Source organism: Cicer arietinum, chromosome 6, assembly GCF_000331145.2.
Source record: "Cicer arietinum cultivar CDC Frontier isolate Library 1 chromosome 6, Cicar.CDCFrontier_v2.0, whole genome shotgun sequence".
Taxonomy (NCBI): domain Eukaryota; kingdom Viridiplantae; phylum Streptophyta; class Magnoliopsida; order Fabales; family Fabaceae; genus Cicer; species Cicer arietinum.
Window position 1 is genome coordinate 8,616,728 of NC_021165.2, and position 17,119 is coordinate 8,633,846.

Consider the following 17,119-nt stretch of genomic DNA (forward strand, 5'->3'; position numbering starts at 1 on the left):
GCTGGCCGGCTGCCATGTCTCCCACTTAATAACTTTGTCAACTCACACACTCTCACGCCATTTATCACTTCAAATGTTTTGCTTTTACACTTGACAAAATCACTTCTCATTTTGGTGTCTCAATAGTATACTGATTGTGGTCGAAGATGAAAATAAAAATAGATGGTCATGGCAATGAGAAAAACTATTTTCAACTATTAAATTAAAAATTAAAAAAAAAAAAAAATATATATATATATATATATATATATATATATATAACTTCTCATTCTTCATCATCCAATGACTCGAATTCACTATTGTAGGCGTGAATTTTCACCAATTGTCACACACCATTTGCAATTACACCGTCACCCCACCCTTCACCTCCTCTTCTTTTTCCCTTGTATTAAATTTTAATTATTTTCATCTTAATTTTGTCAAATAATTTAATGGTTAGACTCACACCAAAGTGTGAAGAACCCGAGTATGTGTCTAGGATTAGAATTCAAACCTCTCTACGGATCAATGTCGAAACTACAATGGTACAAATGGCTCAAGACAAAGCTAAAGGTTGGCAGACTTGACGGCGACGCCGCAACATAGTGCTCCAACTCAATTTAATTTTACGTTGTAATTAGTTGTTGTCTAGTAATTTTTTGTTGCTTTTATTTTCTTGTGTCTCCGCTTCAATGAATTTCTTCTTTTAAGTGGTACCCACAAACTAATTTTTACTTTACTTGTAAATTTAATGTTACTAATTTTTATTGGATGTTGAATAAATTATTTATAATTCTTTAAAAATAACTTAGAAAAAATTGGGATTTATAAAGTATTGTTACTAGTGTAGTTGACTTTGACTTTGTGTATTGCACATAATAGAAAAATAATTATTTATATGTAAATTATAAAGTTTAAACATTATTATCATTACAAATAAAATAATATAATATAAATTCAATTTTATTTTTATAAATGATATATATGTATATATATTAAAATAAAATTATTATCGAATTAAATAAATAAAAATACATAATATAAATAATATTAAAAACATATATTATTATACATTACCGTTAACAATTGAAAAAACATATTATCTCTATTTAAGATTGTTATCATAATGTCAAAAAAAAATTAAATTAAACTAATACTAAAGATAATAAATCTACATAAATTATGTGAAATATTTTAAATAAATATTATAATTAAATAAAATATAATAATTGATAATTCACCTGTGCCAAACACGGGTTAGTATTCACTTACCAAAATACATATATCATTTCATGTAAATATACAAAATAACGAACATATCTAAGAGATGAAGTGTAATAAAATAAATTTGTTTTTTTTTGCAAATACGACTTTTAGATTTCAACATTAGATAGGTGAATACTATTAATAATTTATATGCCTAACAAAATATGTTTTAATATGGTCTCATAAAATTTATAACTTCTCATTAAAATACACATTCAATTTCGGTTCATGCTTTGATTTATCGTAATTTAATCTTTTTTTAATCATGAATTTAATTCATATTTTAGGTGTACATTACTATTTGATTTTATTTAAATTATTAATAGTAATTATATTTATATTTGTAAATGTGATTGTTGGTAGTTGAAATTTTTTTAACAAGCCTCCAATCGATTCATAGCAAATAAAATATAATTCTATTATGAATAATTTATATTTGTGAAGAATTTAACTGAATCAATTAATATGTATAGGAGACATGACAAAATAATATGAGCGCTATATTAAATTTGAATCAAAGGACTTATAGGAAAACAAATGAGAAAAAAGAATCCCTAATAGAATGACACGTGGCAAATAGAATATTTGAAATACGTCTCAAATAATTTTAGTATAGATCATATCTCCCTATATGTAATACTCGGATCTTGTAAAATAAAAGTGTCTCTTCATATAAACAACACTTATAGTCTTGAGTTTACACAATAATAATTTAAAGTGTTTGGCAGAATCTGAGTAATCTCAACACTTGTTTGATGTTAGATTCTTTACAAAAGATTCAGTAAAATAATAACAAGATATTCGAGACCAATTCTTTTGATGACTGAGAGACTTTCAAGTGTATGAATGTAAGTAAGTGATGAATTTTCTTAGCACTTGAAGTTCTGACTTTCCTTGATCTTGGGGTTCCTTTTATAGGCTTCAAGGAGGTTGATGACAATTGTCATTTGTCAGATTTGACTACAGACCAAACTTTTTGAACCATGAATGTTCTTGACTTGAACATTCTACATTTTTTGCTTCTGTGATAATAATGTTTGATCTGTATTTTGAAATTTTCATTTCTTCGAGCATCAACCATTTCGAAACTTTCTAATTCCATGAAACTTTCGAAAGTTTCTATGTTTCTAAACTTTCAAACTTTCGAGACTTCCATTTCGAAACTTTCAACGTGATACAAACTTTCGAACGATTTGGGGTTTAATACATTTCGAATATTTGAAATATTCAAATTTTTACTTACTTTTGAGATTCGGAAGTTTCAAATGTTCGAGGGGTGGGTAGAATCAGATTCAGATATTACAAACTTTCGAAGAAATTGGGTAAAAAAGGAAAGTCATTTTTTTTTTGGGTTTTAATAGATGAAATTGAGGGTAAAATGGTCTTTTACACATGATTGAGGGGTGGGAGGTAAAAATGGGAGGGGGGTGCGTGGTACAAAATCCATGTTAGATATCTCTACCGTTTTCCATTGTAGTTTGTTGGACTTGGCCCATTGTAGCTTGTTGAACCTGGCCCATTAATGGTTAGTTTGTAGTGATTTATTTTTTTTTTTCATTCACAAGTTGTTAAATTTTATTTGAATTGACTAATTCAAAAGTATATTTTACGCTTTCTAATTAATCAATTTAAATATATATTTATATGTATTTGAGAAGATTGGGGAAGGAGAAAAATCGTCTTTTAGTTTATTAGTTGGTTGTATAGTTTGTCATGACTAGTTGTATATGGCAAAGGGTTTATGTTGTTCCATTGATTTTTCTCTTTTAGTCAAATTGTTTGGCGACTTCTATTTTGATATTGATCCAGAATTTAAAGATATACAAACAATTCATTAATTTTTAGTGGACTTGGACTTGTGATGGATTTATTTTTATTTACAACAATTCTCTTCATTTAATTATAATTAGAATTATAGATTTTTTATTTTAACTTTTTTTTCTTTATAATTTACATAGTCTACGTTTTGAGTTTTTCTATTGGAATTATAAATTTTAGATTTTAAGTTATTTAAAAATGAGGTGGAAGAAGAAGATGATGAAGAGGTAAATAAAGATTAGGTCTAAGCGAAAACTGGTTTAAACGTAGATGATTATAAGTATATTTTTTCAAAACATAAAAAATCAATCCAAAAATCGTTTACTTTTATAACTCGTCACATCATCACTTTATACACACATGATTATTGTAACGACTACATGACATTTCTTTTAACAAAACTAACGAAAAAAATAATATTTTTGCAAACAGACGATAATATAAAAGTTAACGTTACAAATTGACTGTCACTAACTTAAAGGACCTAATTAAAAGAAGAAGAAAAAACATAAAAAAACCTATCCGAAAACTGAACTAAATATAAATGACTAAAAGTACAATTTAACCTAATTTATTGATATTCATGATAACTTCATCCATTTTTTGCTAGTTTGTCCGTTATTTGCTATTTTTCATCAAGTTGATCCAAAGTAACTTAGCACACCTGGGGCTTAAAACGTTGAAGGCAACGGAAAAAGATTACTAGTATATCTACCATACTATTAATCAATCAAGGAATACTAATCTGTTTAATTTTAATTTTGATATTATAAATTTATAATCATCCATAGGAGTTTCAAGGGCAGGCCCTTCAATACCCCACCCGAAGCACACATAGAGATAACAAGACTAAAAATATGCGGTGGATCAACGAGTCATTGACTCCGTGGTGATGGATTTAATCTTCAACGTGTCAATACTACATGTCTCAAGAGCATTCTTTCAACGTCAAAATCAAATTAATCTTGGTCGGACAAACATAAGTATATCAGTGTATGATACTCGCACGTGTCTCGACAATGATTTAAAAAAATAAATTTATTGAATATATATATATATATATATATATATATATATATATATATACATGGTGAAAAATCATACTTATATCTTTTAAGGTAACTTATATATATATATATATATATATATAGATATATTTTGATGTCACAAGTTGACTTATATCAAACACGAAACATATATTCTTTTAGATGTGTCGGTATTATATAAAAATAAAGAAATAGAGATAATCTTTTTTTATATTTTTTAAAAAAGTAATTTGTAAAAAATGGTAAGATAATGCATCTCGTAAATATGTTTTTAATTTACAAAAGAAATTTAACAACATGAAAATAATTTGAAAAATTAATTCAAAAACTCAAATTTTCTCCTTCAATACAATTTTTGAGTTATCTAAAAATAGGGTGAGTTTGTAATATGATTAAATAAACCCCTTAAAAGAATCAATCCAAAAATCATTTAATTTTATAATTTTCACATCATCATTATTGTTATGCACGTGTCAACATTATAACGGTTACATGACATTTCTTTTAACAATACTAACAAAAAAAAATGATATTTTTGCAAACGAACAATAACATAAAGATCAATGTTGCAAACTGACCACCACTTAAAGGGCTTAGTTGAAAAAAAAAATCATTAATGATCTATCCAAAAACTGGATCAAACATAAAAGACTAAAAGTATAATTTAATCTAACTTGTTCGTTATTCACTATAAATTCATTTGCTAGATTAAATTTACAATTTAACCTAACTTATTCGTTATTCAGTATAAATTCATCTGCTATCAATTAACACATCCACTATTCTATTTTTTGCTAAACAGGTCCAACGTAAGGTAGCACAACTATGACTTAAAACGTTGAAGGTAAGGGAAAAAAGATTACTAGTTTACCAACCATACTATTGATGAATCAAGGAATACTATTTTGTTTAATTTTAAATTTGATATAATATATATTCATCCATTGGAGTTTCAAGGGGAGGCCCTACAATCCCCTACCCGAAGCACACGTAAAGATAACAAGACTAAAAATATGTGGTGGATCAACGAGTCATTGACTCAAATGTTGACTAAGGAAGGAGTTAGAATTTAATATACCTAGTATTATTTATTTAATATGCAAATAAATAAATCATACGTAGTATTCAGTAAGTATTTGCATAATTAACTCTGTCATTATTAACAAATAAATACTTGAATACAATTACTATTAAGGCACCAAAACTCCTATAAGTAGTGGTGTGCTCATTCAAGAAAATGAAGAAAGAGTTTTAGAATTAAGAACATTTAGAATCAAAATGATGGTGAATATGAGAGTCCTTCAACTAATAGCAAAATTTATTGCAATTATACTAATGCATTGACACGTTCTAAGCGATGGAGGATTCAACAATACTCAATTCATAGCCAATGAAGCAGAGGCTCTTCTTGAGTTTAAGGAAGGCTTGAAAGACCCTTCAAATCTTTTATCTTCATGGAAACATGGAAATGATTGTTGTCATTGGAAAGGAGTAGGATGTAACACAACAACAGGTCATGTTATCTCCCTTAATCTCCATTCTTCTAATTCCTTAGATAAATTGCAAGGTGAATTAAGTTCATCTTTGCTTCAATTGCCATATTTAAGTTATTTGAACCTTGGTGGCAATGATTTCATGCAGTCAAAAGTGCCTGCTTTTCTAGGCAGTATGAAAAAATTAAAACATCTAGATCTATCTCATGCCACTTTAAAAGGAAGCATCCCTAATAATCTTGGAAACCTTTCGCTACTCGAATCACTTTATTTGAATGGCAATGGTTTATTTGTCAATAATCTAAAATGGCTTCATGGACTTTCTTCCTTGAAAACTCTTGATTTAAGTGAGGTTGATCTTAGTAGTTGCGAAAATGATTGGTTTCATGACATTAGTATAATACTTCCTTCACTTGAAACGTTGCGTTTATCAGCTTGCCAACTTTACAAGCTACCTACAAAATCTCCTTTATCTAAAGTGAATTTTGATTCTCTTGTAACTCTTGATTTGTCTAACAATTATTTCAACAGTAATATCACTGATTGGTTGTTTGAAAACTGTCATCACCTTCAATACCTCAATCTCTCAAAGAATAATTTACAAGGTCAAATACCATATTCAATAGAGAGGATGACAACTCTTGCAACACTTGATCTGTCACATAATACACTCAATGGTTCAATACCAGATTCCATTGAGAAGCTTTTGAATCTTGTAGCACTTGATTTATCAAACAATAAGCTCACTGGTTCAATACCATCAACATTAGGCTATAATAGTTTGAAAGAGTTGCGTCTTTCAAACAATCAACTAAATGGTTCGTTGGAAAGAAGTCTTCACCAGCTGTCAAAATTAGTTGTGTTGGATTTAGCACAAAACAATTTTAAGGGAAATATCAGTGATGTTCATCTAGCTAAGTTTAGGAACCTCAAAGTGTTGGACCTATCTATTAACCATTTAATAACTTTCAATATGAGTGAAAATTGGGTCCCTCCTTTCCAACTTGAAACTATAAGTTTGGCAAAATGTTATTTGGGACCTCAATTTCCAAAGTGGATTAAAACACAAAAGAACTTTTCTCATATTGATATATCATACGCAAGTATCTCTGATACTGTGCCGGATTGGTTTTGGGATTTGTCACATAGTGTTGAGTATATGGATCTCTCAAACAATGAGCTGAGAAAATGTAGACATGATTTTTCACAAAAATTCAAACTTAAGACACTTGATTTGAGCCACAATAATTTTTCATGTCCCCTGCCTCGTTTGCCTCCTAATGTGAGGACTTTGGATCTGTCCAACAACTTATTTTATGGATTAATTACAAAAGTGTGTGATGTATTGGGTGTGACTAACTCAATGGAAACTCTTGACTTATCTTTCAATAATTTTTCAGGAGTCATCCCAAATTGTTGGACTAATGGGACAGAAATGATTATTCTAAACCTAGCTGAAAACAATTTTAGTGGATTAATTCCTGATTCCTTTGGTAACCTAAAATATCTCCACATGTTGTTAATGTACAACAATAATCTTTCAGGAAAAATTCCAGACACTTTAAGAAATTGTCAATGGTTGACTTATTTGGATTTAGGGTCCAATCGATTTTGGGGGCCTATACCATTATGGATTGGTACAGACCTGCAAATCCTAGAGGCACTATTGTTGGGTAGAAATTTGTTTGATGAAAATATCCCAACAACACTATGCCTACTCAAGTCTTTAGCAATATTAGACCTTTCTGAGAATCAATTGAAGGGAGAGATTCCAAGATGTGTCTACCCTGCAATGACTACCAATGAAAGTATGAATGAAAAATCTTATATGGAGTTTCTTACAATTAAAGAAAGTCTTTTGAACTATCTTTCGACAAAAAATCATACACTTCTACTGAGAGTCAAAACTTTTGATATTATATTTCTTTGGAATTTTTGTTCAATCTTTCAAAACTATTGATTTGTCATCAAATTTTTTAACACATGGCATCCCTGATGAAATTGCCAAGTTAGTAGATTTGAGTTCATTAAATTTGTCGAATAACCAGTTGGTGGGTTCTATTCCTTCAAAAATTGGTGAAATGAAAAAGATGGAATCATTTGATTTGTCGAGGAACCAGTTATCATGTACAATTCCCAATGGCATGGTTAATATGACTTTCCTTGTGGCTTTGAACTTATCATACAACACTTTGTCAGGGAAAATTCCATCCGGCCAACAATTTGATACATTTAGCAACGATTCCACACCTTTGTGGTTTTCCACTCACAGAAACATGCCCTGAAAATGGAAACACTTCATTCCACGACATACATTGCAGCGACAGTGAAGGGAACGTGCATGAAGGCGATCAATCAGGCTTAGGTATAGATTCATTCTACATAAGCATGGCTATTGGTTTTTTCACTGGATTTTGGGTATTTTGGGGCTGCTTAATATTCATTACATCTTGGAGACATGCTTATTTCCGTTTTCTAAGCAACGTGAATGATAGGATCTATGTCACTGTAGTTCTTGCATTTGCTAAATTGCAGAGGAACATTCTCAATCAACAATCTCCCCTGTAACCAAAATCTATGTTTGCTTTGTTATTATGATTTTGAATAAAAATTTCTGCCTTAAACATAGTTGATTGACATAATCCCAAATCTGTTATCTACTGGTTTTTATGACAATGCATTATAATAAACATCTGTGGATAAGAAAAGTTGGAAACTCTGCAAGTGGTAACAAAATTTCTGGCTACTACTTGTAAGTAGGACACATAAGCTTAAGTTTATGCTCATTGTTTCACTAGTAAAATTAAATTAACAGTTGCATAATAATCTATATAAGCTTCTTCTTCTGGAAGAATCTCTTCAAATGCCACAATTGCAAAGCTGAAACTCCAATGCAGATGCCTAATGACATAATACTAAACCATGCCACTCTTCCATTTGTTCTTTCACTCACGGTTCTCATCTCCGCTTCCCTGATCATTGAGCAAACATCGCAAAATATAAATACACAAATAAATAAATAAAATTAAAAAAGAATTAATTGCAGTTTTTATCCCTTTATTTTCACCAATTTATGGAATTGGTCTCCCTATTTTAAAAGTCGGCAATTTTGGTCCCTCCATAAGATTTTGAACTAAAAATGACGATTTGACATATTTTAAATTATGTGGCATACGATTTCATTATATAGAATCATCTAGATGCATTAAATATTCATATATCACTAATTAAGTTACAAAAATGAAAAAGATTCTAAAGTTGAAAATTAAGTTTATAGATTTATTGCGATTTCATAGGTATTAAATCATTCTAAATCATCATCATATCATATATCACATTATTTAAAGCATGTCAATCTCTATTTTTTAATTAAAAAATAAATATGAGTGATCAAAATCGTTAGATTTTAAAATAGGGGGACCAATTTCGTGAATTGGTAAAAATAGGAGACTAAAACTGCAATTAAGCCTAAAAAAAAAACTGCAATGAATTCTTTCTAGAAGACAGTGTTGGTGTGGTTGGAATTACCTTCCCTTCAGATAGAGCAAATTCTCATGGATGGCCTCTACAGATCCTTCTAGCTTTCTCAGCTCAAGCTCAACTCCCTAGGTATCATCCACATGTAGATACTGAATCAGAAGAAGAAAAAATACACTCCAAAGGAAACAGAACAGGTATAGATTTCAACAATTCAGATTTGGATCCTCTACCATTACTTTCATGTTCTAAAGAGAGAATGACACAACAAAAGTAACTACAATCTTGAGATGGGTGAATAGTATACTAAATTTCTTGAGAAATCCCTCAGCATAATCAGTTATACAGATACAATCCCTTATATCAATAATATTTTAATTATATGACAGCTATTAAAAATATATATAGCACAAAATATATTAATGAAGGAACATAAGAACATCAAAATCGATTCAATATGCACACAATTCCTAAAAGATTTCCATTTTACAATGCAAAAATACATCAAGGAAACTGCAAATCTATCAAGTTCTTCAAAACCATTTTAAAAAAGTGCCTAAAGCATTTCATATATAATTACACCTTTAGTAATTGTCAACCATTGAGAGGTAAAACACAAGTCATATCTACATGATACTTATATGGTATAGGTTGTTACAAAATTATGCACATCATTTACCTCAAGCTTCTCCTTCTTAGCAACTGAATCCCAATCCTTGGCTGCAATTCCAATTTTCCAGTCAAGGTTCACACTGACCTCTTTGCCTCCGTGATTACCGCCATCTACCCAAAAGCAGGCCAGGTAGTTCCCAGTCTCTTGAGTCGTAAATGCAAAATTCCCATGTGTTGTGTTCTCCTTGTGATGAAGATTGTTTCCATATGGTGATGTTACCTAGAGAAAACATTCCAAGTTGTAAGACATTTCCTGATTCCCACCAACTAAAGCGAATCGAAATGTATGCAAATCATATAACAAACATCTCTACAAACAAATTACTCAGCAATCAGCACCTCAACAAACAAAATTTGTGGATATGATTAACACATAACTGATAAAGCATATGCTACGCTTGTCAGGCTCCAGAAATAAGAATATGACAAACAAAATTTCATTCATTGATAAATATATGCAAAAACAAGAAAAGGTGGAGTGATAGCCATTTAGTTTTAAAGTATTGTAACACCACAAACAAGATAAAAATGAATTCATGTTAAAATATCACCCCCAAAAATGATGATCAACAAATGCAATTCGGACAATACAATACATTACAAATCTATCATCTAAAATCAACATACAAAAATCAAGGTTTCTTCATCATGGTTCCCAATATGAGCTTCCAACTAATCAATTCGGCAAAGCAAAAAAAAAAATCAAATCCTCTCTTCCAATTTGTGTTCATCATCAACAAATTTTGCAAAATCAATGCTAAATCTAACAAAAGACAAGTAATTTTTGTTTAATATTTCAAATTACTGAAGGTAGAAACAATAATCCACCACGTACCAATACAAATAAGAATCTCCCAAAAATATCAAATCCACAAAATCTACCCAACAATTAATCAAAATTGAAGAACAGGGGAATTAAAAAAAAAATAACGAAACCAAACAAATCAGAACAAGGGAAAGGGGAAAAACAAAAACAAGAATGATGAACGAAATTGAAGAACGACAGATGAGAGAAAAAGGAAAAGGGTGGACGAATAGAAGAAAAAAACGGTACCTTGACGGCGAGAGTGGGATTATGGGAGTGATCGTCAGGAATGACGATATAATCGGCTAAAACGACGACGTTATTTTGGATTTCTTCAGAAACGCATTTGGTACCAGAGGTTGGTAATGTGAGCCAGATAGCGAGAGCGGAAGGTACAAAATTGATTGCGAAGAAGAAGCATAGGAAGAGAACAAGTAACAGCGTTGAGTTCTTCATAGCCCCTTCTCTCTCTCTCTCTACTTTCTCTCTCTATACGTACACAGCAACGATTATTGAAAACTCAGACTTTAGAAATTATAATTTTGGATTTGTTGTTGTTGGGTATGGTAGCAAATAGCAATTAAGGTGTTGTGTTGCATATAATTTGAGTTGATTTGATTTGATTTAATTTAATTTTCAGTCTTACTTTTTTTATAATAAAAGAAGGAAAATGTCGTTCTTACCAATTTTATTTTATATTATAATTTAATTTTATATTATCAATTATTATTTTACTATATTTTCTGCATTAATTTCTAATAATGTCTGTGTAAATTAGTTTTAGATCGATGGATAATAAAAGTTGTTGATATTATTATTTTATCCTACAATCGTAATTATCATTATAAAATAATTATATAATTAATAAAATAATTTACATTAAAATTTATATTTATTAGTATTTTAATTTTAAAAAATAATAATTATCGATAATATATAATTCAGACCAAATATCAAATTTACATCAAATTTTAAGAGTTTAAGCTTCTAAGGAACAAGATAAGAAATTATTAAATAAAGAATTTGACTGAAAATATTTATTAAATATATAACAACATTTAATACAATTTTTTATAAGATATATATTTAGTATATTAACAACTTTAAAATGTATTTTTTGTCATAAAAATTTATTGCTATATTTTAACTTTTAATATTTACCAAAAAAAAATATTTGACTTTTTACTACTAATATCTTTTTTCGGTCAAAAAAACTATTAATATCTTTTAAAATATTTTCTTTCAAAAAAAAAATAATTTTTTAACATATTTTTTAGATAAATCAAGATATGTACCCATTTGCTCTTTCTATCACATTATATTAATTTGGGGGAGAAAAAGATCAAACTATATCAGATTTTGAAACATTTGAGTCTGGATTATAAGTTATAATTAATATTTTCGACTTGAGTCTGGACCACGACATATCATAGGTTTTTTTTGTCTGAACTTTATAAAAAGTCTAGTCTAAAACTTAATTTCACATTAGAACATTTAAATAGTATATTTTATATTTTTTAAATAAACTAAATTAAATCTTTATATATAATCAAATCTAATAAAATTATAATTAGCAAGAATGCAACTACCTTTAGACAAAAAGTAAATAAATAAAATGAATCAATAATTAGTAAATTTAAAATAACAAATATTAATATTAATAAATAACAATAAAAATAACAACATTAATAAATAATATATATATAAAAGTCTATCAAGTCTAGTAGTTTTTATTTATTTATGAGTTTAGTCTATTTAAATTAATAGACTTAAAAAAAATATAACTTTAACATTTTTATTAAATAGCCAAACCAAATCATAAATAGATCGGACCATATATTCCGCGATATAGTCTATTCTCGCACTTAATATGGTATTATTATTAGCATTTGGTAAACATACTAGTATTTGATAAATATTAATGATAAAATTAGTATTTATTGTAAAAAATATGAAATTAATATTTTTTTGGTACAATAATATTATTTTGTAATATGAATTTAATATTTTTATAAAATATAAAATTGATTTAATGATCAGAGTAGAGTTTAAAGAGATAAAAAAATGTTTCAGAATTACTTCCAGTTGAAAAAATATTTTTGGTACGATTTTTCTTTAAAGAAACATTGCATAACAATTGTAGTTCAAGAAATGTTGCATAATAAATTATCATATCATATTTAAATTTAGTTTTTATAAATTAACATAATATTATAAGGTTAATCTAAAGTTTTATTTTATTATATTTTTTTAGTCTAAATTTATATAATAAATATGAACTGAATTATAAACTTATAAGATATAATAATAAAAGTAATTTATTCAATTATTCTTATAAAATATAATTGAAAATATATAACTAAAATATAATAAAATATAAATATAAAAAACAATTTATAAAATATAAGTTAAAATATTAAAATATAAATCTAATCAAACATAAATATAAAAATAATTAATAAAATTTTATATTAAATTTAAAATGAAATATTAATAATTAATTTAAAAAATGTTTATGATTTTATCACAAGAGTAGTTATGTCTTTTTATATAATTTAATAAATTAGTATTTAAAATTATAAAAATATGAAACTTAATTGAAATTTTAAAATAAATATAATTTATTTACAAGGGTATTTTTTTCATTTACACACACATATATATAGATATCATGTCTTTATTTACATTATAACAAATAAAATATAATTATTTGGTTACTTGTGATTTTTTTTAAAATTAATTATTTATTTAATAGTGTCGATTGATAGTTTTAAATATAAAATTATTTTATTACTAATTTGATTTTTTTGTATTTTATAAATTTATAATATTTAAAATATAATTAATTAATTTTAGAAAAACTAATATGTTATTGTTCACAATAGTAATTTTATTATTTAAATATAATATATATTATATATATCATGATGAGATATGTTATTAAATACATGACAAAATAAAACATTATTATGTGTATCAAACACATGATATAATAATATTTATTTTGTCACTATCATATCATATATTTATCCAACTTTATATCATTTTTTATCTCTGTCTTATAATGCGTAAAACAAATCCTTAAAGTGTACCAAAAAGTTACATAGAGGAGGTCTTAAGCTCGAAGACTTTTCATGTAATTGTCTTATTTATGTTTTACAATGACATTTTTGTGCACCATTGATTTACAATAGTTCAATATTTTTGTAAAGTTTATGTTATGTAATGGTGCAACATTTTGATGCCACTTTTTGGTTTGTTTAGGTGCAAGAATATATAGTATTATTTATATTTTGTAACGATGACACTTGGTTTGTAATAAATTTATTCCAACTAGTTAATGTATAGTGCAAAAAAAATATTTTCATTGATCAGTTTGATCCCACTATTAGTTGAAGAAAACAAAGGTAGAAAATGAACTTTTCCTAATGATTAAAATAAAATCTTTTGCATTTTGTAAAGTTAAAATGATATTTTTCTAAAATTAAATTTCTTGCATTTTAAAGACTAAAACAATTTTTTTTCGTAAAAACTAAAATCATTTTTTTTGCAAATTGCATAGACTAATTTAATATTTAAGTTTAAAGTCATTAATTATTCAACCGTTAAAAAACTAACGGATTAGACATTAAAGACTAAAACGAAAACATTAACATTTTGTAAGGCTTAAACTAAATTCTTTATTTTACAAAGACTAAAATAAAAAATAAATAAGTTAATTAGCATTAACTAAGTTAACTGCTTGACTGTTATTGTTAAATTTTGAATTTGCATTAGTGGCTACAAAGTGCAACGGCCGCAGAACCGTTAGATTTAAGTTTTAAAAACAGTTACACCCAAATCCAACTGTTTTGTAGCAGTTGCATTTGTCTAGCTACTAAAGAAAATCCCAACTCAATTTGAGTTTGAACTATAGACTTTTAAAGTTTAAACTAACAAACTTTTATTACATTAGTGAAGTAACTGCCATGAACTCTATACTCCTCAATGTCTCATTAATGGCAATTAGTTCATCTAAACTTTTCACTGACTCATTTATTTTAGAAACACAAACTTGGACTGCGGCTGCATGGTGTACAAAGCATTGGATGAGAGTCACTATCTCTCTCTCTTTCTGACCCAATGGTTCTGCAATGGACTGCACGGTGCACAGGATTCAAACATACACAGACGATAGACCAACACTATTACGAAGACAATTCTTTCTTAACATAAAAAAGCAATTAATCACCAAAATAATTAAGTACAATATTCAACATAATCTGTTTGAATTGCAACCTTCTTATTCTAAACAGGAAAAATAAATCTGAAAGAATTATGTGGAATGAAACAAAACTGAGCTGAAAAAAAAATACAACATTCATTCTTTGGAACAATTAGTTACAAAGAAGGAATAAACCAAAAACAAAAGATGATAAATTTACAAACTCAAGGGGACTCGGGGAAAACTTTTTTGTCCATGAAATTGATGAAACGTTGCGCATAAGTCCTGGGTTCTATTACTGATACACTCATAGGATCAAACTGTATTGATTTGTATGCATGCTCAATTTTCTTTTTGATATTGTATTCTTGCAGTATATCAATTATTCCCATGTAGAGAACCACATCATAAACCTCAAAAAGTTCAATTTCTGATTCTTCCACTTTATCTTCCTGAAGCAATCTAGTAGCTTGAGCTGGCATATTTACTCCTAATTGCACTCGCAACCTGAGTAGTATTATTCATTATTTTATATTATAATACATGATACAATTATTAATTTATTACAATCCTAATTTAATGATCTTTAGTTCCTATACTAGTAAAGGTGCTGAACTAATGAATATTGAAATGAAACAATCGGAATATAGCGCTTGCGGGGCAAGAGAAACTAATGTTATAGAAGAAAAGATAAGATACCTTGCAGTACCAGGAAGTAAAACATCAACTTCCCTGTCACCTATGGAGTATGCCCTCAATGTATTCCCTCTAATGTGGGGTCCAGGAGTTGTGTTGACAAAACTCGGTTCGTGTGCGACTAATAACAAGCCATTAGGAATAATCAACTGCTCCCCTTGTTTGAGTATATCTAGTGCAAGCAAATCAAGTCCATATGTTAGAAATACCTATGTCAAAATGTAATCACTAGTCTTGGGATGAAAACTTCATATCACATTCTAAATAACTGACATTTAGAGCAATACTTACCATCTCCGGAAGGTAAACTATGCAAACGCTGCATTGATCTGGGAGGTTCCACTAAGGCCTTTAGATTCTCTGGAGCTCTAAAATGCAATCCCAACAGAAGGCTGTAATCGATTATGTGCTGAGATTCCAAGAACTTGCAGTCTAGAGAAATTTGCCTGAACCAGAAAAACGATTTCTGGTCATAATCAATCATAACCACAAGCTAAATTACTAACCTTCAGTCAAGAAGAAGTGGAACAGAATTTTAATGATAAATATTTTAAAACAGAAAAGTACACTGTATACCAAATTACCAATCACTTCTACAAAAGTTACTCTAATAAAGTAGGAACTTACTTGAATAAGGATTCTCGCAATTTTTTATCCATATGAAATTCATATTTTAGATCAAGATCTTTCAATGTTGAATTACTATTAATTTTCTCTTTGCGTGTATATCTTCCTTGAGAAGAGCCCTTCAGATCATAACGACGATGGATATGCAGTTCGGTGCAAAACATATTTCCCATGACCACGAAGCGAACCTAATGAAGAAAACAAATAAATATTTTTAGTTAAACAATTAACAAGGAGAAAGAAGTAAAGGCAGATATTAGCTAATACCTTCTTCCCACCTCTCAGTGTTATTCGATGGACGCCGAAGAATTTTGTAATAAGTGTATTCTCATAGCTTCCTACATGATTGTAGTATTTAGGAAGCATATTGAGCAATACCTACAAGAAGAGGAACGTAACTGGATTTTATCAAACCATAGTCTTTATGTATACCCTAATGTGCATAACTATCCAATTACAAAACTATTAAAAAGTCAAATTCATAGATCAGTTAAGGAATTCAAATCAAAATAACTTAATTAAAGTGTTTTGTGGTTCATTAAGCGAAAGAGGTGACTACAAACCTTTAGCTCATACTTTTTTAGTGTCTTTATCACAAATTTATCATCTTGAGAAATAAAGAAGATGCTGCCACTTTTTCCAGGTGAAGATATGTCTTTTAGACCACAGTCACCACAAATGGACATCATGTACTCTGCCGCATCCAATTTGAACATCTCTCTCAAATTCCTGGAAATATATATTTGTGTAACTATGCGAAGAAAAAGAAAACAAACAAGATACTGGAGAGCTACAAGCAAATAATTAATGAATACCTGAAGACCATAGGGCAATAATCTTTCCAGTAGAAGTCTAAAGAACAATGTGGAGGAGTCAATTGTGAACCATCCTTAGGGAAGTACATCCTTATCCTAGCTCGATCTCCAAAATCAGATGATCGAACTTCGCGTGCAGGAATCGGTGTAATTTTTCCTACAGTGTACCTGAGAATTTAGCAAAATTGTTCAATTCATGAATGAACATTCTCTAGCCATGC

The 17,119-nt window shown here is 28.5% G+C and overlaps 3 protein-coding genes across 5 annotated transcripts in view; 1 reads left to right on the top strand and 2 right to left on the bottom strand.

Moving 5' to 3' along the window:
* Positions 1 to 5,286: 5,286 nt before the first annotated feature.
* Positions 5,287 to 8,244, top strand: LOC101514703 (receptor-like protein EIX2). The gene is given in 3 exon segments (XM_027335992.2): positions 5,287 to 7,525; positions 7,527 to 7,844; positions 7,846 to 8,244. Coding segments are annotated over 3 exon segments (2,781 nt in total). The 5' UTR covers positions 5,287 to 5,387; the 3' UTR covers positions 8,171 to 8,244.
* An 83-nt stretch (positions 8,245 to 8,327) lies between these two features.
* Positions 8,328 to 11,114, bottom strand: LOC101514378 (transmembrane emp24 domain-containing protein p24delta3-like). Its single transcript, XM_004504121.3, has 4 exons — positions 10,806 to 11,114; positions 9,759 to 9,971; positions 9,131 to 9,207; positions 8,328 to 8,574 (listed from the first exon to the last, which is right to left on the bottom strand). The coding sequence occupies exons 1-4, from the start codon at positions 11,010 to 11,012 to the stop codon at positions 8,430 to 8,432; spliced, it is 642 nt and encodes a 213-aa protein (XP_004504178.1). The 5' UTR covers positions 11,013 to 11,114; the 3' UTR covers positions 8,328 to 8,429.
* Positions 11,115 to 14,755: 3,641 nt separating this feature from the next.
* The window catches only part of LOC101515030 (phosphatidylinositol 4-phosphate 5-kinase 7-like), a 6,174-nt gene continuing 3,810 nt past the window's right edge, over positions 14,756 to 17,119 (bottom strand). For all 3 annotated transcript variants that reach the window (XM_004504123.4, XM_012716817.3, XM_073370224.1), the window contains 7 exons: positions 16,899 to 17,066; positions 16,647 to 16,812; positions 16,351 to 16,461; positions 16,084 to 16,271; positions 15,748 to 15,902; positions 15,460 to 15,628; positions 14,756 to 15,267 (listed from right to left, as the gene is read on the bottom strand). In XM_004504123.4, coding sequence (XP_004504180.1) covers positions 14,985 to 15,267; positions 15,460 to 15,628; positions 15,748 to 15,902; positions 16,084 to 16,271; positions 16,351 to 16,461; positions 16,647 to 16,812; positions 16,899 to 17,066 — 1,240 coding nt within the window. In that variant the 3' untranslated portion in view covers positions 14,756 to 14,984. The remainder of the gene's footprint in view (positions 15,268 to 15,459; positions 15,629 to 15,747; positions 15,903 to 16,083; positions 16,272 to 16,350; positions 16,462 to 16,646; positions 16,813 to 16,898; positions 17,067 to 17,119) is intronic.

Excerpts from the sequence above, each read along its gene's own strand:
- LOC101514378 (XM_004504121.3), bottom strand. The coding sequence starts at position 11,012 with ATGAAGAACTCAACGCTGTTACTTGTTCTCTTCCTATGCTTCTTCTTC. Across the intron at positions 9,208-9,758 it reads CTAAGAAGGAGAAGCTTGAG|GGAGTTGAGCTTGAGCTGAG; the intron begins GTAAATGATGTG and ends GATGATACCTAG. Across the intron at positions 8,575-9,130 it reads TTGCTCTATCTGAAGGGAAG|GGAAGCGGAGATGAGAACCG; the intron begins GTAATTCCAACC and ends CTCAATGATCAG.